Source organism: Podarcis pityusensis (genome assembly GCF_964106645.2).
Source record: "Podarcis pityusensis genome assembly, chromosome: 1".
Taxonomy (NCBI): Eukaryota; Metazoa; Chordata; class Lepidosauria; order Squamata; family Lacertidae; genus Podarcis; species Podarcis pityusensis.
In genome coordinates this window covers 83774629-83797690 of record NC_138028.1, presented here as the reverse complement: position 1 = coordinate 83797690, position 23062 = coordinate 83774629, and the positions used below count along the sequence as shown (strand labels likewise).

General features: G+C 41.4%; 2 protein-coding genes across 2 annotated transcripts; both read right to left on the bottom strand.

The window, feature by feature from the left end:
* Positions 1 to 644: 644 nt before the first annotated feature.
* Positions 645 to 2266, bottom strand: LOC308471270 (olfactory receptor 5AR1-like; the record flags this gene model as incomplete). Its single annotated transcript, XM_080995156.1, has 2 exons — positions 2206 to 2266; positions 645 to 1599 (listed from the first exon to the last, which is right to left on the bottom strand). Exon 2 carries the CDS (start codon positions 1590 to 1592, stop codon positions 645 to 647), a length of 948 nt encoding a protein of 315 aa, XP_080851282.1. The 5' UTR covers positions 1593 to 1599; positions 2206 to 2266.
* Positions 2267 to 4094: 1828 nt separating this feature from the next.
* LOC308463627 (uncharacterized protein) lies at positions 4095 to 22776 on the bottom strand (the record flags this gene model as incomplete). The annotated part of the gene is made up of 3 exons (XM_080982206.1): positions 4095 to 5040; positions 8756 to 8808; positions 21859 to 22776. 3 exons carry the CDS (start codon positions 22774 to 22776, stop codon positions 4095 to 4097), a joined length of 1917 nt encoding a protein of 638 aa, XP_080838332.1.
* Between the last annotated feature and the right edge of the window lie 286 nt (positions 22777 to 23062).

Below are 23062 nucleotides of genomic sequence, written 5' to 3'. Positions count from 1 at the left end.
CAGGCAACAGTATATACGATTTGTGGGTCAAATAGGCCATCACTTTTATTAGTTACAGATGTGAGTGGTTTTTCATAAACATTGGGTGAAGCCAATTTAAATCACTCCAGCCCATCTGCTGGGAATGCATCTTAATGGTAGACCAACATGGGGAGCGGGCCTATGACCGACATCAAATGGGGGATCCCCCTGGGCGGTCTCTGTTAGAGGAGTGATATGACCCTAGTCCCCGTCTGGGCATTGGTTATAGGCCACTCTCTCCGGATCCCTTTAACAAAATACCCTTAACCAAGGAGGGGCAGGCAGAGGCTACAAGCTGCCCTCTACCCAATATCAAGGCTTCCCCAATGTCCAACCGCCCAATGTAACTCTCCAATGGTTTGACTTCACCTGTGAGGACAAACTCATCCATTGTCTCCCAAGACACACAGATGCCAGCCAACCATGCTATGTACTATTAATGCCACCTACTGACTATTAAGTGTGGAATGGGCAAAAAAAGAAAAAGAAGGGGGGAAAGCAACACACCAGGACAATTACACACACACACACACACACACACACACACACACAAATAGAACAAATACACACTTTCTTGGTTATTATCTACTGGAAACTCAAACTCATCTAGAGCAATAACTGACTTAATTTAATGAGATCTTTCCATTCATCCTTAGGAAAGCATTCTTCACATCTTTGTTTCTCAGACTGTAGATGAAAGGATTTAGCACTGGGATCACAAGAGTATAGAACACTGAAACAATTTTATCTTCATCCGTTGAGACACTGGAATTGGGCCTCAGATACATAAAGATAATGGTCCCATAGAAGATTGTGACAGACGTGAGGTGAGAGGCACAGGTGGAAAAAGCTTTGTGTCTGCCCTGAGCAGAGCGAATCCGCAGGATGGCAAAAATAATGTAGATATAGGAGATGAGGATAATCAACAAAGTGGCCATGACTATTGCAGTAGAAAAAATGAAATGCACAGTGTTAGCCACTTCTGTGCTTGAACAGGAAAGTTTCAGGATGGGAGGGATGTCACAAAAGAAATGATTGATAACATTTGAGCTGCAGAAAGAAAGGCTAAATATCAATGAAGTCTGTGCAGCTGAATTCACAAAGCCACAAATATATGCACCTATTACTAAGACTATGCAGAGCTTTTTAGACATGGCAACAAAATAGAGTAATGGGTTGCAAATGGCAGTGAAACGATCGTAAGCCATAATAGCTAGAAGACAAGTTTCGACTGTGATAAATAAACACAAAAAGAAAAATTGCACGGTACACTCTGTGAATGCAATAGCATTATTGCTCTCCAGAAAGGTCATCAGCAACCTGGGAGCGATAGTGGTGGAATAGCCAATGTCAACCAAAGATAGGTTGCTGAGGAAAAAGTACATGGGAGTGTGCAGGTTTGCATCAAGGGTGGCTAGTATGATGATGCCAAGATTTCCTGACACTGTGACAATGTAGATCAAGAGGAACAGCAGGAAGAGAAGGGCCCACAGCTCTGGATATTCCATAAAGCCCAGAAGGATGAATTCAGTCACCATGGATTGATTTGTGTACTCCATCATTAATCCCATAGTTTCCCTAGGAGGAAAAGCAAAAATGAAATAAAAAGCAAGTATTTTTATTTTTTTATTCTTAAAAATTCTCATGAAAATGTGTCAGCATTTTAGTGTGAAACTCTTTCACTAAACACATTTTTGCATGCACTTTCAATTAATATCCACATATTGGCAAGAGATTTCACCTAATTCAGTTCACTTTGTTGTTTTCAGGAATGTACATATGCATTTTTGTACATATTATTTGGTGGAAGAACTGCATCACAAAATTCAGAGCAGTGTAGAATTGGTCTAAAGTTTTTGACTATCATATTGGTTTGAAAAGTGTAAACTGGGTGGTTTCTCATTAAAACCCAAACCAAATTCTCATCTACCCCTAGTTATGACTATCTTTACCAGCATTGGGGCTAATTAATGCACAATCAAGTGATGACTTGTATGAAAATTGCAGAAAGGATCAGAAACCATGACAATTTTTTAAAATATCACCTTCCATGACTTGAAGCATAATGGGAGGAATTAAGTGCTGGGTTCTTCTGAATGTTCTGTCATGACAAGTACATCAGCTTGCTAGACAGGATGTTCCATTACCTTCTCCCACTGTGTGCAGTTTGAGGTTTCTCCTTACCAGGGCTATAGGGGAGGAGAGCGAGAAACCCCCGTTGTGAAGTTGGAAGTCATCAAATGGGCTCCTGTTCATGAGAGTTGTTCATTGAATCCCACCAAATAGTTTTAAATGTCAGCCACTGTTGAGCTTAGGCATGAGTCATCAGGTGATGTAAAGGATGATGTAAAGGACCCCTGGATGGTGCAGGTATGAGAAGGATTTTTTCCAAGTGAGACGCACATTACCTGGTAGACAGCCTTCTGGAGCATACATGGCAGTTGGGTGGGATCAGATCGGCACACACCCACGAAATCAGAAATCCTCAACTGAAGCCCATTCATTTCTCATGTAAGCATAGTACTCAGAAACAACCAGCTCAGGCATAAGACTTTGAAGAGTCTGGTGCAATCATCAAGTGCATGTTTCATATTGTTACATACCCATATTGCTGCTTCCTAGAAAGACTTGCTTCCAGTATCTTTTGCAGCAGCTTCCATCCATACCACCTGCTATTCTTAAATCTTGGACAATAAAACAAGCTTCAATAATTAAGGCTGCAGTTATTAGGGGGAGTATATATGGCTGAACACAATGAGATTAACTTCTGAGCATAATACTCCATATTCTATTATGTTTAAGCAAATACAACTGGGCACAGGTTCTTTCTTTTGACTCCCCCCCCTCCCAATTTTGTGTCAGTTTGCTGCAAATGTCAAAATGAAAGGCTTTTAAAGAGTTGGTACAATTGAATGCAATATCTCTTACCAGCATAACAAAAATGCAGAAAAAATGATGATGGTATCTATTTCAGCTTTATTAGCCAAGCTGGTAACTCTTACCAGTGGAAAGAAAAGTCATTTCATGACTACAAGGGTATTACTGTGTGAATTAGCAAGATGTGTTTATATATGATTCCTTGGAAACTAGGGACATAGACCCCATGGGACTTTCTAAGTAAGATATAGCTGGGATTGCAACATTCCCTTCAGGTCCACTAGGGAATAGTAGATGACTACAAAGTAATATATTGTCTCAGATCTAGAGCACCAGTTCACATCACTTCTTGGTTGTTGTTGTTTTTATTTAACCAGTATACATTCCAAGAATACATGAGTAGTGTACAAAAACAGGATATCAAACAGAATACAAATCATAAAGCAATGCTAAAAACATGAAGCCAACAAGAATTTGAAACTGCAGAACTAGAATGCACTAATTCAGGAAGCTTTGGGAGGAAACAAAAATTCTCAACACATTTGGAAACATAACAATGGGTGGTATCCAACTAACATGTCTCATTAGTGCATGGATTTTGACTTGCACAATGAGACTTTCCCCCTCTCCTCCCCCTGTGCATCTCCTGTGGACTCCCCATATCTGCTCCAGAGGGCTGAGAGAAACCCAGAACATATTTAGGGGGCATGTGGAAGGAGAAGGGGGGAGTCCCATTGCACAAGCTTCAGCTGACAATGCATCAAAGTGAGTTAAACATATGTGATAACCAGGTGTGAGGCTCGGGGGGAGGGGGAGGGGATGGAATCCAATACCACCCAAGGCCATGGATCAAAACTTTCAGAATAAATGGAGAACATGACCAACAGAGATATCATTTTTAAAAAGGTCTGTATATTTCATTCCAAGAGCCATGTGTGTGTGGTGAACCCACCATGGCTTTTCATAGTTCACACAGATGCCCAAACACGAAGAATTTAACTGAACATCACTGGCTCAAAACAAATCCCTAAAGTACAGGTGGCATCAACAGTAACAGGAGAAGTGGCTTGCTTGTAGGAACCATTGGCCACTGCTGTGGGGTAACTGGACAGGGGGAATTCATGCCCTTATGGCAATGGTGGTGGAGGCAGGATGAGCCTTAATCAGTACTGTGGCAATGAGCAGTTGCAGAGTGGCTACTTCAGAAATGCCACCTTGCCTACTATCCTGCACACAGCATCTTTCACATCTTTGTTCCTTAGGCTGTAGATGAGGGGGTTGAGCAGGGATGTCACGAGAGTATAGAACACAGAAACTATTTTGTCCTGATCCTTTGGGAAACTGGAGCCAGGCCGTATATACATGAAGATGATGGTTCCAAAGAAGATAGTGACTGTGGTCAGGTGGGAAGCACAGGTGGAGAAGGCTTTGTATCTGCCCTGGGCAGAACGGATCTGCATGATAGCAAAAACTATGGCAATGTAGGAGACCAAGACAATGAGAAAAGTCGTCAGTGCAATGACAGTGGATAAAATGAAATGCACAGTGCGAGTGACATGGGTGTCTGAACAGGACAACTGGAGTATAGGAGGAACATCACAGAAAAAATGGTTAATGATATTTGAACTGCAGAAGGACAAATTGAATATGAAAATGGTATGGATAGTTGAACTTGCCAAGCCACAACTATATGCAACTACCACCAATATGGCACACAACTTCTTTGACATAACAGCAAAATAGAGCAGTGGGTTGCAGATGGCTGTGAAGCGATCGTACGCCATCACAGCGAGAAGGCAGCCTTCAGTGGTCACAAACAGACAAAAAAAGAAAAACTGCACTGTGCATCCCTTGAAAGAAATGGTTGTCTTCTCTGCCACAAAGGTTGTCAGCAACTTGGGGGCAATGGCAGTTGAATAACCAATATCGATAATGGAGAGGTTTCTCAGGAAAAAGTACATTGGAGTGTGGAGCTGAGCATCCACACTGGTTACTATGATTATCCCAAGGTTGCCTATTATTGTGGCTACATAGATAACCAGGAACAAGATGAAGAGCGGGACTTGGAGGTCAGGGTGGTCCATGAATCCTACAAGGATGAATTCCGTTACAGAAGTGAGATTTTGCTTCATTATTATTCCTCTATAATGGGATAAAAATAATTATTAGCATAATGTGACAATCAAGGTCAATCACATCTTTGCTTTTCTACATCCCTCAGGAGTATATTGTGAAAAGGCAATAGAGATGATCCCTGCTTGATGTGTAATAGGAGGAAGTTCAAAAGGGTAGGTACCACCACACTAAAAGCCTGATTCCTGTGTTATATAGTATGGACTTTCTTTCTAGTAAGACAGAATCTGCAGGAGGCCTTCTCCTGAAGTGTGAGGTGATTGATCTGGTACATAATGAAACATTACAATTTCATAATACAACATCAAACAATTGCAAAACAGGGACAGGGCCACCTTTAAAAAAAAATCATAAAAATAAAACGATTTCAGGGTTCCCTAACCTGGGTGCAGCCACTGGGAATACCTTCTCTTTTGTCCCATCCTAAATGGGACACTGAGAAGAGTCTCTCATTATTATTATTATTATTATTATTATTATTATTATTATTAAATTGTTTTGTCAGAAACAGTAACACGGTTTCTGCTTTGATGAACTTGTTCACTAGACATTGATGTGAAACGAATAAAAAAATTCACTGAAGCAGCCTTTATTTGGGGGAACCAGTCTCATAATGACTGGCTTGCTTGGAAAAGCAGCCTCCATCCTTTCATGTAAAGAGAGGTTGAGAAATCTTTAGTCTGACATTTTCTAGAGCACAGTGAATCTAACTTTGGCCTTATTGAGGGGCAGTATTTCAATATGAGTAGGAAAATGAGAGTACCCCTAAACATTTTTAGGGGGAAAAAGCACTGGGTACAATGGATGTTTCGACTGAGTAGTTCTTTACCTACTGCATTGAATGAGGGGGTTAGCATTCTTACCGCCAGTTTTGAAAGGAATAACTTAAAATGTCTTTGTTTCCTACCTTTTCTTCTCCCCCCTTTCTTTGTGTAGAATTCAGGTAGGCTATTTTGAGTAGCAAATCAGTTTGACATCAGAACATATATTTAGAATTAGATATAATAAGCACTCAAGTAGGCTTGCTAAAATGCATTCTAACTGTAATTTCCACAGCAACATCCTTCCTTGTGGCAGGATGAAGTCTCTCTGTGTATCTTTCTGTATCTCTTTGTCTCTCTCTTTTGCACCAAAGTTGCTAAAATTGAATTGCTGGCATTTTGAAATTCTCTCACCCCCACCACATGTAGAAGTGCCATCTATTGTGCCTATATTTTGTGGGATGTACTTCTGGATGAATAATGGGCACCTATTGGCTAGTGCTCACAACATCATTAATGTCCAGTGATGCATCTTTTCCATCCATATACCAACATTCTTTTACACATCAAAAAAGTAGGTATTAAAAATTATGTTATTCTATGAATTTTAGATTGCAATCCTTAAACACATTCACATCAGAGTAAGTTCCGTGCTCCCAAATTTTACAGTGCAAATATAAGATGCCAGTCAGAACTTGTTGCACCATTGCAGCTGGGCAATGTGGATAATCTAGCCTTTCAAAATATTTCTGCACTGGTTGCACCCAGCATTTTTTTTTTAAGAAAGCCAGGATTGTGGCTGTGAGTCCCAGAATGGCTTCTCCTCTCCCACCTGTGAAAAGCCTCTCCCCATTTATTGCCAAGGCTGCTGTAGACAATAAAGAAATAAATAGCCCTGCAGCACCCAAGCAGTCCTTAGGGTTTGCTGGGTCACAACAAATATAGATGAATAAAGAGATATTATAAATGGATGATTAAAAAGATAATGCACCGATAATGATCCCCTTGACTTTAAAGTGGTTTTGCATGGGCTGGAGTTTGGCAATGCCAAAAGGATTAATAAACTTCTAGATTAATAAATGGATGATAATAAGTGAATGAATCTATGTGATGTTCGTACCTCACTCAATGTTTCTGAAGATCAGCTTTGGCTGCGTAGATCCCTAGGAAACCTGCAAGAGATTTGTAATGCAGCATAACAAAAGGGCTTTCAATCCCTACCCATCTTTGGTGGCTGCTGAAAACTTGTTTAGCTTCCAGACAATTTAGCTGCTTATACTTCTGATTGCCAGAGAACATTTTTTTTGCCAATATTTCATGTGTCAACCATAATAAGAAGAAATAGTCTAAGAACTCTTACCTGTGAATCACAAAATGTCATTCCCAAAGCTTAAAAAGCAATGAAATGTGGATAGAATTTCTTGCTTTATAGCTGGTTTGGTATTGAGCTAGAACAGAATTGCTGAAATTCTCAAGAGAGAAACCCATATCATTAAAATATTCAGTATGACCTCTTCGCATAGTCATCACCTGAGGACCTGCAAGCTGAGAGTTTATTTCCATAATTGGTTTGAAACAAAACTGTCCCCATGCCACTCATTTCAGTACATATTTTCAACCATTAATCTACTCCATGCCACTTTAATGTAAGCTTGCAGATAGAAGTCATTTACTCTTTGCTTATTGCTGCTTATTTCTGCACTATTTCTGCTAGTGCAATACTCACAATGCAGTAGATCAGGCTTCCTCAACTTTGGCCCTCCAGATGTTTTGAGACTACAATTCCCATCATCCCTGACCACTGGTCCTGCTAGCTAGGGATCATGGGAGTTGTAGGCCAAAAACATCTGGAGTTGTAGGCCAAAAACTTCACACTAGTAGATGACTAGGGCCACTCCCCTTCCGGGGGGGCGGCGTTGCAGGCAGGCCACACACTTTCCCCGTGTACAGCGGGGGGGGGGGGGGCTGACAATGCCGCCTGTGTCACGGGGAGTCCTGGCAATGTCACGCCCTCGGCTGACCAATCCGGTCGGCCAGGGGGCATGGCTTGTGCTATTTAAACAGCTACGCGGCTGGGGGCTCTTCCTTCTTGCTTCCCACTTCGTCGAATCTTCCGCCCTCCCGCCCTTTTTTCATGCATTTGCCATCTTGGCCTTGCTATGGACCTCAGTTGGTTGCCTGTTAAGGGGGCCAGGTGGGAATTTTTCCACTTGGAAAATTGGCACCAGCCATGTGGTTTTCGCCTGCCTCGTAGCAATCATCACAACCTTGTAAGGTTTGGCAGTTAGGCATTGATAAAACCTGGTTTATGGGAGGGGAGGTTGTGGCCATCACCTGCCCCTCCTCTTTAAGGGTATTCCGTTAAAGGGATCCGGGGGTGTGGATCTTGTCCGAAGCCCGGGTAGGGGTTAGGGCCATGCCATGACCCCATTAGGGACCCTGGGGGAGCTCTCAGTTGATGTACATCAACAGGGCTCCCCCTACTGGTGATTGACCCTTACTGGACTACCTGCATAGTGGGCAGGAGTCAGATATAGTCAATTCAATTCCAGTGACTAAGCCAATACCACTCTCATTCTGTAACCAATAAAGTCGTGGCCTTAATTATCCCATTAACCTAAAATACTGGTGTCTTATGTGTTTTATTATTCAACAAATGGGGGAGGGCTCAGGGCCTTGACATGCAGCTAGCCTTCCTCACTGATATCAGCAGCCTCTGTTCATGTGTTGCATCTAACTAATCAGCATCTAACTAATCAGCACTTGAACAACTCTACTTAACCCATTGGTTTCTGGTAAGGGTGGAAATTCCTCTTTTTGACTGCACCACAATGGAATCTAGAGGTTACTACTGGACGGCACTGCTAGAGTACACCATGGGCAACAATGCATCTGTTATAGCATTTTCCATGGTATAAAAATGCACCCATTTTTCCTTCCTGAATTTTGAAATGTATCTTTACCTCTTAGTAAAAGTTAATGGTGGTGATCCCTTTAGCAGCTTTAAGTTATGTGCCTGACAATGATATTAAGGATTTGTTTCAGTTTTCATGTCAACATTTGATCTGCTGATGATGGGTCCTAGTCGAGGTCCCTACTTCAAGGACACAGTGGAACAATCCAGCAGTTGCATTAAGGAAGAAGTTGCATTGAAAAATAAAAATAAACATGGAAACATCCATGCCTTTCTTTTAGGAAGGCACATAAGGCTGCAATACATGCCTGGATTGTGAAGATTCTAGTCCTTGTGTCAGATGACATTTTGGCAGACACAGGGAGATACAAAAGTGGTATAAATAAAGCAATTTTAGACAAAACAGGTATGTGGCTATTTATTTAAAAGGGCAGTGGTTAACTCTTGTATCGAGTTCACTGCTGCTTAAGTGTGGTTGCCTTGTGTCCTAAATGTACTAGACATTAAAGCCACAATGGTAAATATATGGTGTGTAAGTAAATCCCACTGATATTTTGAATGGACGTGCTGTTGGTTATAACTTTGATACATGTACTAGTGGTTTCAGATGGAGTAATTTCATAGCTCTATAAATACTTGAAGAGGAACATTTCACAAGTTTTTGCTCAAGACAGCTACATTTTATTAAATAAACAAGGTTGTTAAAACAGATAAAGCAATAGCAAATAGTGTGATGGACAGATCTAACCATGTCCAGGAAAACTGACATTTTGGTGACACTATATTTATTGATCATGATGAGAACTGTAATCTGCTATATTGGTCATTGAAAGGTGACCAATCTTTAACAAGATGCAGAAGATGGACATATATTTAGGTATGCTTAGATTTACATTTTTGGATCATATCAATTGACTGTGAGTGACAAGGAAGTAGAGTTCCTGAAACTGACATGGTAAAAGGGCACATGCATGTGGATGCAAGCCCACACCCATTACTGATTTTGAGAGTTGATAGTGGCTAACTTTGCAAGCTTGAATGGCACATAAAAACTGTTCAAGTTCAAAATCACAGTGCTGATAGCTTTCTGTTACAGAACCATTTATTTATTTATTTTTACATACCAGTCCCTAAGCAAAGCTTTTATTGAGAAGAAAGTTTCCTTTGTATAGACCTCTTCAAAGCAACCTTCACTTCCTTGTTCCTTAGGCTGTAGATCAGGGGGTTTAGCATAGGAATTACTAGAGTATAGAACAAAGAGATGAATTTGTCATGGGCAACTGCAAACCTATAATCAGGTCTTACATACGCGAATATGGTAGTTCCCACAGCAGTCAAGTAGGAAGCAATAGTGGAGAAGGTTTTGCATCGACCTTCTGTAGAATTGATTCAGAGAATGGCTGCCAGGATGTATATGTAGGAAACAAGAACGGTTAAGATGGTGCTTGACAAAATAATGGTGGAGAAGATGAAATGTACAAGGTGGGTAAAATAGGTGTTAGAACACAACAGTTTCAGAATGGGGGGCACATCACAGAAGAAATGATTGATGACATTGGAGCCACAGAATATCAAACTGAATATGAAAATTGTCTGAACAACTGCATACACAATGCCATAGGTATATGCAACCATAATCAAGAAATGCAGGGTCTTCTGGACATGATAACTGTATACAGCAATGGGCTGCAGATGGCTGTGAAGTGATCATATGCCATTGCAGCCAGGAGGTCACACTCCCTGGACACAGAAATGCAGAAAAAGAAGAACTGAATTGCACACTCATTGAATGAAATAGATTTGCTTTCCATCACAAAAGTTATCAACATTTTGTATTCTGTATTGTTGTATTCTGTTGTATATTCTGGTGTGATGTGGGATGTTGTGTAATTTAATGTTGTCTGTCAAATAAAGTTTCATAATGATGGTGATGGTGATGATGTTATCAACATTTTGGGAGCAATGGTCATTACATAGGCAACATCCAAGAGAGACCGGTTGCTGAGGAAGTATGGAAGTACATGGGAGTATGAAGTTGCCAATCCATCCTGAGCAACATAATCACCCCAAGAGTCACAACATAAATGAACAGAAACACCAAGAAGAGGAGCATCTGGAACTCTGGGTGCTCTGTAAAGCCCAAGAAAATAAATTCTGTCACAATGGTCTGGTTTTTTGTCACCAATTAGCCCAGATAAGGTCTCTTCTGCAGGTGAATATATATAGGATCTACAGTTATATAGTAAGCAGATGATGGTTGGATTGCTTTCTTCACAATTCCTATATGCCAGGGACTGGCAACCTTCTTGGGTACATTTGCAAATCAGGAAAATTGTCATGAGCGCCACACACACTACAACCAAGCACACAATGCATCTTATTCTATTGGTCAAAATAGGATGCTTCTTTCAAGCCCAGAAGGGCAACCTGTGGGCAGCAGAGAAGGTCCATGGCCACCTGACTGATGATATTTTCTATACGCCTTTGCAAAAGTAAGCTCTCGTTGATTTCAGCTGCAATATCTGTGAGCAGGATTGCAACTTTAGGTTCTAGCCTTGCACTAGTTTCACTTAGCTGAGTAAGAGCAATGAAATCCTAGCAATGCCTATGCAAATCTCTGCATCCATCTGGTATCATCAGGTGGCTCTCTTCTGCAGAGAAAAACAAGATGAATTTGGGATATTAAGGGGTAAGGGTATCTTTCTCATGAGTCCCAAAATCATCTGAGTTAAAATCATCTATGATTAAAACATTAGAAATTGTCTGACTGATGATTAACTTAAACTTGAGTAAAACAAGATTGATAACTGCTAGCATTACTAACTCTCAGGAATCATTATTGATGAAAATGTGCTCTTTGTTAGAGATCTTTAAAAGTTAAACTATTTCATCATTTCATGAGTTTTCTTTGAAACTCATTAAAGGTGATGTGTAATAATCTTTGGAGGAGGCATGCTGTCATGTGATTAGGTCCCGAAGGCATGAACAATAACTGAAGAGCATCATGTGCCTCATCCAAAATTCATATTGTTCCGAATCGCATCCTCAGCTAACCATTAAACTATATCAAATACAAATGCCTCATGGAAATAACACATTATGCTGTATTGTGCAGGAATATTTTGAGAACAGACACTCTTCCTGGGTAAGTTAATTTATTCCAGCTTTCTTGAAAGTGAGAGTTGAAAGTGAGAGGGCTGGGTCAATTGCCAGAAGAGGATGCTTGTAGAAATCATTCAAACAAATTTTACTCAGGCTTCCTTCACCTACCACTGGCTATCTTCCCAGACTCATTGTAACACAGGGATATCTTTTCTTCTAAAACAAGGACAGGGAACCTGTGGCTCTTCAGAGAGTGTGGGACTCCAGCTGTGTTCAACCTGACCCAGCATGGCCAATAGTCAGGGATGTTTTATGTATGTTCTATATGAATATTTCTGCTACAGGAGCAGGGGGAGCTGCAAGCAGGAGTGGGAAGCTACAATCAAATAGATTGCAATAATACTTATTCTCATTTCATTTCTTAAGAACAACCTTGAAGTCATTTATCATTGCACTGAGTACAATGTTCCACTAAATTGGAAATATTAGGAGTGGTAGTCAACTAAATATTTGAATACAAGGATTAGCACAAGCACAATGGGACTTTCCTTCCTCCATGTCATCCCGAAATCTGTGCTGGGGGGGTTGGAAGAAATCCAAAACAGATATAGGGAGCTAACAGAGGGAACAGATGGGGAGAGTGTTCCAATGTACAGGGAGAAATCCTTTTGCTAGTAGAACAATTTGCTTAGTGCTATGTTGAACTTGATTTAGTCCTACTTCTGTAAGTATCCCAGCTCAACATTTGTGTAAAACTCCTGGATTAGAAACATTATATGGATATTCCTATTGATACTTAAAACTTTTTAGTAGCAAATCGGACAAAGGAGGTAGATGGCAAAGGAGGGGAGTACCACATATTATTTGTTTTAGGAATAAATAAGCAGTAAGAATAGAAATGCTGGATTAGTATTGCATCCTTGTATGGACATCATGTTGGTATTTTGCAGTTATACAATATTAGAAATTACATGGTCATTATTAAGATTTTTTTTTTTAAAAAAAGGTAGGATGTATTTCAAACATAGCTTCAGCTTATTTCAATGGGGCAGGTAAAATGGAATGTAACATGGAATGTAAAAGAGTTTAACTTTAGTAACACTGTACTAACTATAGTAACACTGAAATTCTAAGCAGAACTCAATGAGAGTTAAAGACGTGGGGAGGACTGGGCTGCTGGTTTGAAGGCCATTTGCCAAGCAGCATCACATTAACTCAATGAAGGATGTTACGGAGCAACCGATATACTGGGGTGCCTCTGTGTTTCTCATCTAAATTTCTCCTCAGGTTTTAAAATTTCAGAACTGGAGAATTTCCCCACTGTTTTATACTTTATTGTTTGTATTTCTGAATGTTGCACAGTGCCCTGTACATGCACATTTTACCACAGATTTTTGTGCATTTAATGCCTTCCAGGGTCATGTCCAGTAAATTTATCTTTGTGGGGCCCCGTAAATTTTGCTGTAATGTGCATGTGTGCAGCAAACTATCATAACATGTATTGTAATCCATGCCCCACTACAACACACCTGCACATCTTTGTGTGTGTGCGTGTGCACGCATTGTTGCTTAGAGCCACATTCAGTAGCTTGAAAAGAAAAACCCAGAATGGTGAATGCAGAAGAGTGTTTTATTCCATCTTCAAACTTGTTTTCTAGCCACATGAGGGCTGGCCCATGCATTCCACCATATTGGTGAAATAATTCCTATCTGCTTGGTAACAAATAGGGTGTGAATCTCTTTCTCCATTTCTTACCTCTATTTGTGATCTTCCCATACTGTTTGCTATACTATGGCAGCTATTGTATTCACAGTACTATTTTTGCTCTCCAAAGCAGTCTTCCAGGTGTTAAAACCGCTGACAAAGAGGATTCATTTCCAGTATTTATCTTTGAAATATATTCTACGAGGGCAGCAGAGAACAGTGTCACTAGAAACAGAGTATTTCAGCCAGGTGTTTCCATTGTGCCAATTACTCTCAAACCTTGCTCTCTATTTTCAAGTGAGGCTTTTGGGTGGCTGAGGAAGATACAGTTGTAAAATGTGCTGACAATTTTGGAATCATTTTCCTATGAATGTGACCGTGTCAGAGACTGGGCAGAGGAGGAATGGTGGAGACTGTCTCCCCAGTTTGACCCTTCCAGGGAGAAGGAAGAGGAAGACAGTTTAGAATTACAGCAGGGGTTTGAGGGAGGTCACAGCTCAAAGGCAGATGAGGGGGAAAGTTGGGAAATAATGGGAGAGGAGGACAAAGTACCAGGGGGCAGTGCCGGATTTATGTATAGGCCAAGTAGTCTGAAGCCTAGGGCCTCTAAATCTAGGGCGCCTCGCCAGCCTGCCCGCTCCCCAGTGGGCAGTCTCCCCTCTCCCAAAATTGCAAACCCAAGACTTCATGCAAGGGCAGGGCAACTCAGGCCCAGCAACTAAGAGACTCAGGGCTAGCCAGTGGGGCCCAATTTGAAGCAGTGGGGCGCAAGTTGATTTTTTTTGGTAGGGCCTTAGTTCACAGCCAAATATAATAATTTATACCCCGCCCATCTGGCTGGCCTTCCCAGCCACTCTGGGCGGCTTCCAACAAAATATTAAAATACAGTAATGCATCAAACATGAAAAGCTTCCCTAAACAGGGCTGCCTTCAGATGTCTTCTAAAAGTCTGGTAGTTGTTCTCTTTGACATCTGGTGGGAGATGTACCGAGAAGACCCTCTGCCTGATTGCCTGTAACTTGGCTTCTCGCAGTGAGGGAACCGCCAGAAGGCCCTCGGCGCTGGACCTCAGTGTCCGGGTAGAACAATGGGGGTGGAGATGCTCTTTCAGATATACTGGACCGAGGCTGTATAGGGCTTTAAAGGTCAGCACCAACACTTTGAATTGTGCTCGGAAAATCCATCTAGATTGCCCTGGTGTGGGGGCCCTCTTAGGAGCGGCACGCAGGACCCAATTTGGCCAAATTGCTCCAATTGCTCTAAGGTCAGCCCTGATGAGACTGTGCAGGGGTTGGACTGACAAGCCCTGCACCTTCTAGGTCCCTGGTGTCACTATTCAGAGTACAGGCTCAAGGACTTGTTATGTAGCAATGGAGATTTATGTTACTGCTTTATGAATGAACACTGTGTTTTATGAATGGACTCTGTATTTTATGAATTACCCAAGAGCCACCAATAGGGAGCTCTAGAATCTGACAGCTAACCAAACAGCGACCTCTATTGCTAAAAGCAGGTAACCAGCAGGGAACACTTCAGCTCAGCCTTTGCACTGTTGACTGAACATCCCCTGCTGTGCAGATAATGGAGAAAGCTCATAAATTGTATCCCTTCTTTCGTCCTGGCCAACTCTATTACGCTGGTGTAAACCCTGGTGCACCAGGAACCCAGAATAACAGCAAATAAACTCCTCTCATACGTCTGCAACTGATAAGACTTGTCAACCAGCTCTTCCAAAGTCTTCCTAAATTATAAAGCTCCAAAATACAGGCCAAAAGAGAACAGGCCTGGGAAGAGCGAGGCATGCAATGGGCAACACCAGCGAAAAGGCCCTGCTCCATGTAGCTCCTGCCCTGTCATTTGATAGGGTGCCCACTTGCCCTCCTTCTTGACATGGAATGTTCTTGACATGGAATGCTCTCTACTGGAGTCTCCAGGTCCAGTACAAAGACCATAAGAAGGGAGAGCAGGGACCTTGAAGTTCCCAACAGCTGTTAATCCAAAGCAGTGGGTTGCTTCCCACTGAAATGCAAACAAAATCAAATTTCTTCCTTATCCCTAGACTGCAGACAACACACCTGCAAATTAGGATAAACTGTGTTGAAAACTTTTATTTTCTCCCAAGCCTTCCTGAATTGGCCCTTTCTATTTCTGCAACTTTTAATTATTGTTGGCTTCATGTTTTTAACATTGTATTATGATTTGAATTATATTTGATATTCTATTTGTGTACACCAGCCATGCATTCTTGGATTGTAGACTGGTTAAATAAATAAATAACCCAAAGAAGAAGTAATGAAGGTATGTGAACTGGTGCTATATCTGAGAGTTGTTACTTCACAGTCATCTACAAATGCTCAGTAGGCCTGAAGGGAATGCTGCAATCCCAGCTATATCTTACTTAGAAAGGTCCATGGGGTCTCTGTCCCTAGTTTCCAAAGAATTATATATAAACAATGCTTACTAATTCACACAACAAGACTCTTGTATTCATGGATGAAATACCTTTTCTTTCCACTGGTAAGATTCATCAGCCTGACTAATAATGTTGAAAGAGTTGTTGTTGTTGTTGTTGTTGTTGTTGTTGACCTTCTTCTGCATCTTTTTAAACTGTGTGCAAAATAGATATTACGCTCATAGAATCAGAATTATAGAGTTGGAAGGGATCATGAAAGTCATTTAGTCCAACCTCCTGCAACAGAAGAATCTTTTGCCCAATGTGGGGCTCGAACCCATTAACCTGAGATTAAGAGTTTCATGCTCCACTGACTGAGCTATCCCAAGTTTGCTGGACCAGCTTTTTAAAGGCATTTCATGTTGTCATTTACACCATACTGATACAAGATCTGGGCAAGAAGTGTTAAAAGAAAAAACAGTGTCTAATTGCATTTTTGAAAACATACTACAACGTGGAGTTTTATGCCTAGAAGTGAATCTCACTGAATTTACTCCCACTAGTAACTGTGGATAAGACTGCAGCCTTAAATGGTGAAACTTGCCCAACATTCAGGAATAATCAACTGGTGGTGTAGATCAAAGCTGATGCACAGAAGATATTGGACATACGATTTTCATATGTTACCATATGAAACATGTATCCAATGATTGCACTGGACTATTTACAGTCTCATGTCTCAGTAGGGTGTTTCTTTCAGAGTACAGTTTCCTGCTTGGCAGGGGGTTGGACTCGATGGCCCTTGTGGTCTATTCCAACTCTATGATTCTATGATTCTACACTATACGTTAATGAGAAATTAATGGGCTTCAATTGAGGATTTGTGCTTCTGTATAATGTCAGAATGATTCTTCCTAGTTTCATCCAGTGTGGGAATCTACCCATCTCCTTTCTGTTGCTCCATAAACTTTTCAAGGCAAGGCACAGTTTTCTTATTTTTCTTTGGATATAAGGAGTGGAAAGGTTTGTATGTACCTCCACTGAGAGAGGTGGTAGGCTTCTGAATACCAGTTGCTGGGAATCAAATAAGAGAGTGCTGTTGCCTTCAAGACCTGCTTCTTGGCTTCCAACAGCCATCTGGTTGACTGCTATGAGAACAGGATGCTGGACCAGATGGGTGACTGGCATGTTCAAGCAGTCTTTTAATATGTCCTTACTTAAAGCTTGCTCAGAATGCCTATTGGCAGGATACACAGATACATAATACCAACAAAAACAATGGGCTATATCCGCTCATGCACTTCCATTTGCAGAAGGCTCTTTGATTTAGCAGAAGCCTCGACTAATGGAAGCAGTTTCCTTCTATTTCTCCCTGCAACCTTCTCTACCACTTACAGTGCTGATTTGGGGTGCCCCCCAATCTTTAGGAGCAGAGTTTTGGAAGGCAAAGGGGCATGCATGGGAGATTTCTGAAAATCACTTCCCACCCTTTTTTTGTTCGTGGAAGCCTCTTTTGGATCAGAAGCCCTTCTATGGTGAAAGAGCAGCATTTTATTTCATTTATTTTAGCAGAACGTTTATACTACACCCTTCTTGTGTATTAAGAACATCACTCAGGCTGATAACATAAAACATCTGTTGAACTTTCTATATGTAAAACAATTATGAAAAAGAGAAACATTGGATACAACATATTATCCAATGTATTGAACATTTTTCAAGGTACTGGAAATGTAGAACAGAAGAAGGACCTGGTTGGCTGAGATCAGAGGACCATCAGCTCCAACATATTGCTTCAAACAGTGACCAGGTAGATGCCTCTCAGAAGCTCACAAACAAGCATGCCTGTGGTAGACCTCCCCTGTTCTTCACTCCAACATGCAGTATTCAGAGAAACAGCCTCTCACTGACTTTTTAAGAGAACTTAATTTCCCTTCTCCTTTCTGCTGACTTGCCTCAGATCAGTAAAATGATGTTACCATTCCATCCCAATAATATTTACTCAGAAAGAAGACTCATTGCAGCTAACCGATAGTACTGGAGACTGGAGTTAGGTGTGATGCTTGAGGCTCTAGTGGAGCAGTGGCTATTTTGTTTTGACCTGAGGGTAACAGTCAACCTTGGCCAATCCTCTGAGGGGTGCATGCCAGTGATGGGCATGGACATCCATGCTCTTACACCTGCTGTTATGTGCATGAGAGATGCAGGACATCGAGGACACATGCACAGCCTCTCCTTAACTAATCTGTGCAGAGAGGGTGGTTATCAATGCTCAATCAAATGATCAATCTGAATGCTGGGTTGGATGAAGAGATTTAAATTTCTTTGCCTACCCTGTACCATGTCTACTTAACCCCCCCCCCTTTTTGATAGGGTTGGGTAGAATAAAGTGTTGGGGGACTGTACCACTAGGACCATCCCTGCTCTAGTGGAAGGAACAAAACTGCTACTGTTAATGAGTGTTGTGGAACCTATTGAGGTGCATCACGCAGTAGGCATTTGGAATGCAGTCATCAAAGAAGGGGCTGGCATTATTAAAAAATGGTGGACCAAGCAAGTGTGCATGAACTTGTCTTGAAGAACTATTAATGTTGGTGCTCATTTAATTGCAAATGTTCCTTCTCTCTTTCAGTGGAGAACAAAGGAACATAGATGGAAAGAAAGAATCATACCAGTGTGACAGAATTCATTTTTGTGGGATTTATGGATCACCCAGAGCTGCAGATTCCTCTTTTTGTGCTGTTCCTTGGTATTTATATCACCACCCTGGTGGGGAACTTTGGGATGATTATTTTAATCCGGATTGATGCCCGACTTCAGACTCCAATGTATTTCTTCCTCAGTAACCTATCTCTTGTAGATGTTGGTTATTCAACAGTCATTGCCCCTAAGATGCTCATGACCTTTGTATCTGAAAACAGAACCATTCCCTTCATTGAGTGTGCTGTGCAGTTTTATTTTTTCTGTATCTTTGTAACAAATGAATGTTGTCTTTTGGGTGTGATGGCCTACGATCGCTTTGTAGCTATTTGCAATCCATTGCTTTATCACACCGCAATGTCCAAGAGACTTTGTATCTCGCTTGTCATTTTGTCATACATAACTGGTTTTGTGAACTCCACTGCACAGACAATTTTTATATTTAGTTTGTCTTTCTGTGGCTCCAATGTAATTAACCATTTCTTCTGTGATATCCCTCCAATCCTGAAGTTGTCCTGCTCTGACATCCACAGTACAGACATTGTTCATTTTACCTTGTCCACAATAGTTGTCATGAGTACTATCTTGATTGTCCTAGTGTCTTATGTTTCCATCGTCACCACCATCTTAAAGATCAACTCTGCTGAGGGCAGGCGCAAAGCCTTCTCTACCTGTGCATCCCATATCATGGCTGTCACTATCTTCTATGGAACTCTCATCTTTATGTATTTGCGGCCTACCTCGGGCTACACAATGGACCAAGACAAAATTATCTCAGTGTTTTATACACTGGTGATTCCTATGCTAAACCCTTTGATTTATAGTCTGAGGAACAAGGAAGTGAAGGAAGCTGTGAAAAGGGCAATCGGCAGAAAGATCTTTGCTTGTTGAGCAGTCAAACTTCATTTGAGATAAAACTGATGTGGTAAGATAACTTTCTGTACCCATTGTTAAAGTATCTATTAAAATCTCTTTGATCCTGTTACACTTTACAGTCTTTCCTCAAACTCATACCTTTTGAGGTTCCTCAGAATCCCAGACCATCTTTGTTTAAAAGTAGACTTTGTGAGCCCTTTGTCCCCAGAACTCAGGGGCCTGGTTCATCACAGGACCCTCCTATGGGCTTCTCCTACATTCTTATGCTCAGGTTCTCCCCTCTTCCTTCTCTTGGTCTAACATAAACAGTATTACTGCTTCCTTTCTCCCCCTAGAAACCTTCCCCTTGGCTCCCTAGGAAGCTAGGTTGCCAGCCTCCTCCTTGGCCTGTCAGCATTTGGGTCATCTGTGGCATTGAGGCAGAGGGATCCACCATCTTCCTTGCCTGTCTGTGTTCCTGTTGGAAGCACCAGATGCTGTGGGAGTTTTACCCACAGGACCTTTAAAAAGCCTTTCATAAAGTCCATCACCACTGAGTTCTGAGTAAGTCATGGGATAAGGTGACCAGTGCTTTTATTGATAAGTAACTGGAAAAAGAATAGGAGGCAAAAAGTAGAAATAAATGAAGTTTTCACAATGAAGAGAAGTAAGGTGTGGGGTTCCACAATGATCTGTATTGGGACTGATGCTTTTAAATCTGTTCATAAATGAAATCAGAGGTAAGCAGTGAGAAGACCAAATTTGCCATTGTTGGTGACACTCAGTTATCAGGGCTGGTAAAAACAAAAAGCAACAGTTCACAGGTTCTTGTGTAGCCAGGGATATGAGCACAGAAGTCGACTTCTTCATGATGGGAAATCACCACCTTGATTGGTGTGTTTCCTTCCGAAAATTTTTCTTTTGAGCCTGAGTCCACCAACTGGAAACCATGAGAATCCAAGACACTTGAACCTGAGCACCCACACACAACGTCAAGGGCTGGACTGAGAAGGAATGGTGGGGGTTGCCCCCCTTCTTCTGAACCTTCCTGAGAACAGGAGGACAGAGTAGATTTAGAGCAGTGGTTTGCAGAAGGGTATAGTTCACAGGCTGCAGAGAACAGAAGCTGGGAAATACTAGAGGAACAGCAGGAAGAAAGAGAAGCACCAGGAGAGAGGCAGCCAACAGACTGCCTTTGGAGAGCATTCCTGACCCCCCCTCCCCCAGGATTAGGAGTGCTGTGAGAGTAGCCAAACATAAAGCTCAGAGACAGAAAGCCCAGACCAAGTGGCACAGGGATGACGTAGTATGATAGAGATGAAGGGGGGGGGGACGTTACTTGGAACAATGTCATTTCTAGGAGAGAGAAGCATTATTTTGTCTCTTGCTGTGATTACTGAATAAACGAATTGCTAAGAACTCTTCTTTTATCTGCTTCTTTGCTGCTGCCGTGGGAGTGATAGGATTCATTGAAACCTTGACACCCAAGCTGAATGAGAAGGAATGAGAAGGCTGTGATTTTTAATTATCTGTTAGCAAAAAGAGCACTTGGGAAAGAAACAAGTCACCCCAAGAGTGCTATCACTCTGCTTTCTGCTTTCACTGTTCTCTCACAGCCAAAACATAGGACAAGGTTGCTCCACATGAAGAACGACTGTTTATTTCTCCCTTAAATCACTGTGATTGGAACAGACTGTATTTTTCTAATGGATATTTTAGATTAGAGGGTTGTTGTTCTTTAAATCAAGTAAACAGTAATATTACACACACACACACACACACACACACACACAATCCCATGTGATGTTAGGTAGGTTCCATTACTGGCTGTAAAAACTATATTTCTGCCTTGTCTTTCAGGAACAAATTGTGTCTGGGTATCTGATTGTGTGGCCTGGCCTTGGTGGCTTTATTATGCTGCTTTTCTGATATTATGTTGGACAGATAGATTTTAAAATATGGGATTGTTTCACTGGTTTGTTTTGAAATGTTATTGATGTGAATTTTGCTTTTGTATTTCGTGTGTATTGCCTTGGGAAGCATTTTATTCTTGGGAGGAGATGACCAAATGAAATGAATAAACAAAGGGATTTTCTACACCAGCTTATTTTCCCTCCATTTTATTTTATTTGTACATCATATTTGTATATCAGACAAATTAAGACAATATCTGCTCTCCCCATTTGACCTCCAACTCATTCAAAAGAAATGACTGAATATGGGATGGGGAATCTTTGACTTTGAATCTTTGGATATTGTTGGACTCTAACTCCCATCCACTCCAGCATGCCCAGTGGCCACAGATATGAGCTATGGTCCAACATCTGGAGGTCCACAGATTGCCCATCCCTGCAGTGTAAACTATCCTGAGGCGAGGAGACTCAGATTATTTCTTTTGACAATTGATCACTTGCTTCAAAGCATCCTTTACCTCTTTGTTTCTCAAGCTGTAGATTAATGGGTTCAGCATTGGGACCACCAGGGTGTAGAACACAGCTGAGATCTTCTCCTGTTCTACAGAGTACATGAAACTGGGCTGCAAGTGACTTAAGCTTACTGGTCCATAGAACAAAGTCACAGCTGTCATGTGGGAAGCACAGGTGGAGAAGGCTTTGATTCTGCCCTCAGAAGTGCGCATCTTTATGACAGAGGAGAGGATGTAGAGGTAAGAGATTACAATGATCAGGAGTGTGGAAATAGCAACTGTCGCAGAGAAGGTTACCAACAAAAGTTCATTAATATGGATATCAGAGCATGCAACTTTCAACATAGCTGGGGTATCGCAAAAGAAGTGGTTGATTATACTAGGGGCACAGAATGACAGTCTCAGCAATCCAGAAGTATGTGTGATGGAATTCAATATCCCCCCAAAGTATGCCCCTGCTACTAAGTAAATGCAGACACTTTTGGACATAATAGCAGTATAGAGCAGGGGATTACATATGGCAATATAACGGTCATATGCCATTGCAGCTAAGAGGAAGCCTTCAGTACTCACGAACACTACAAAGAAGCAATGCTGAGTGATGCATCCCGCATAAGAAATGATCTTAGATTGTGCTAAATTCATCAACAGCCTTGGGGCAAAGATGGAAGAATAGCAGAGATCAACTACAGAAAGATTGCTAAGGAAGAAATACATAGGGGTGTGAAGCCGGGGGCTAATCCTGATCAGTACTATCATCCCCATATTCCCAGCCAATGTCAGAATATAGATCAACAGGAATATCACAAAGAGAGGAACTTGAACCTCCAGCCGATCTGTTAGTCCAAGAAGAATGAATTCAGTCGCCATAGTGTAATTGTTTGCAGCCATTTAGTTGTGATGACATGATACTTGCACCTGGTTAACACAATGAAAAGAAGAGGGTCATCACTTCTGATTGGTGGCACTGTTGGTAGCACAGTTACCAAGCCACTATAAAGATTTAAAGAGTTATATGTTGTTATATCACATTTAAATGTGAGCTTACCTAATTCACACTTTCCAAAAGAATCAGCAAGCCAAAACACACACATACTTTGGCACTTGCACTTCTCTGAATCTTGCAATGAAGTTATCCAGTCAAGTGATGTGTAACAAATAAATCCTATACTAGGGT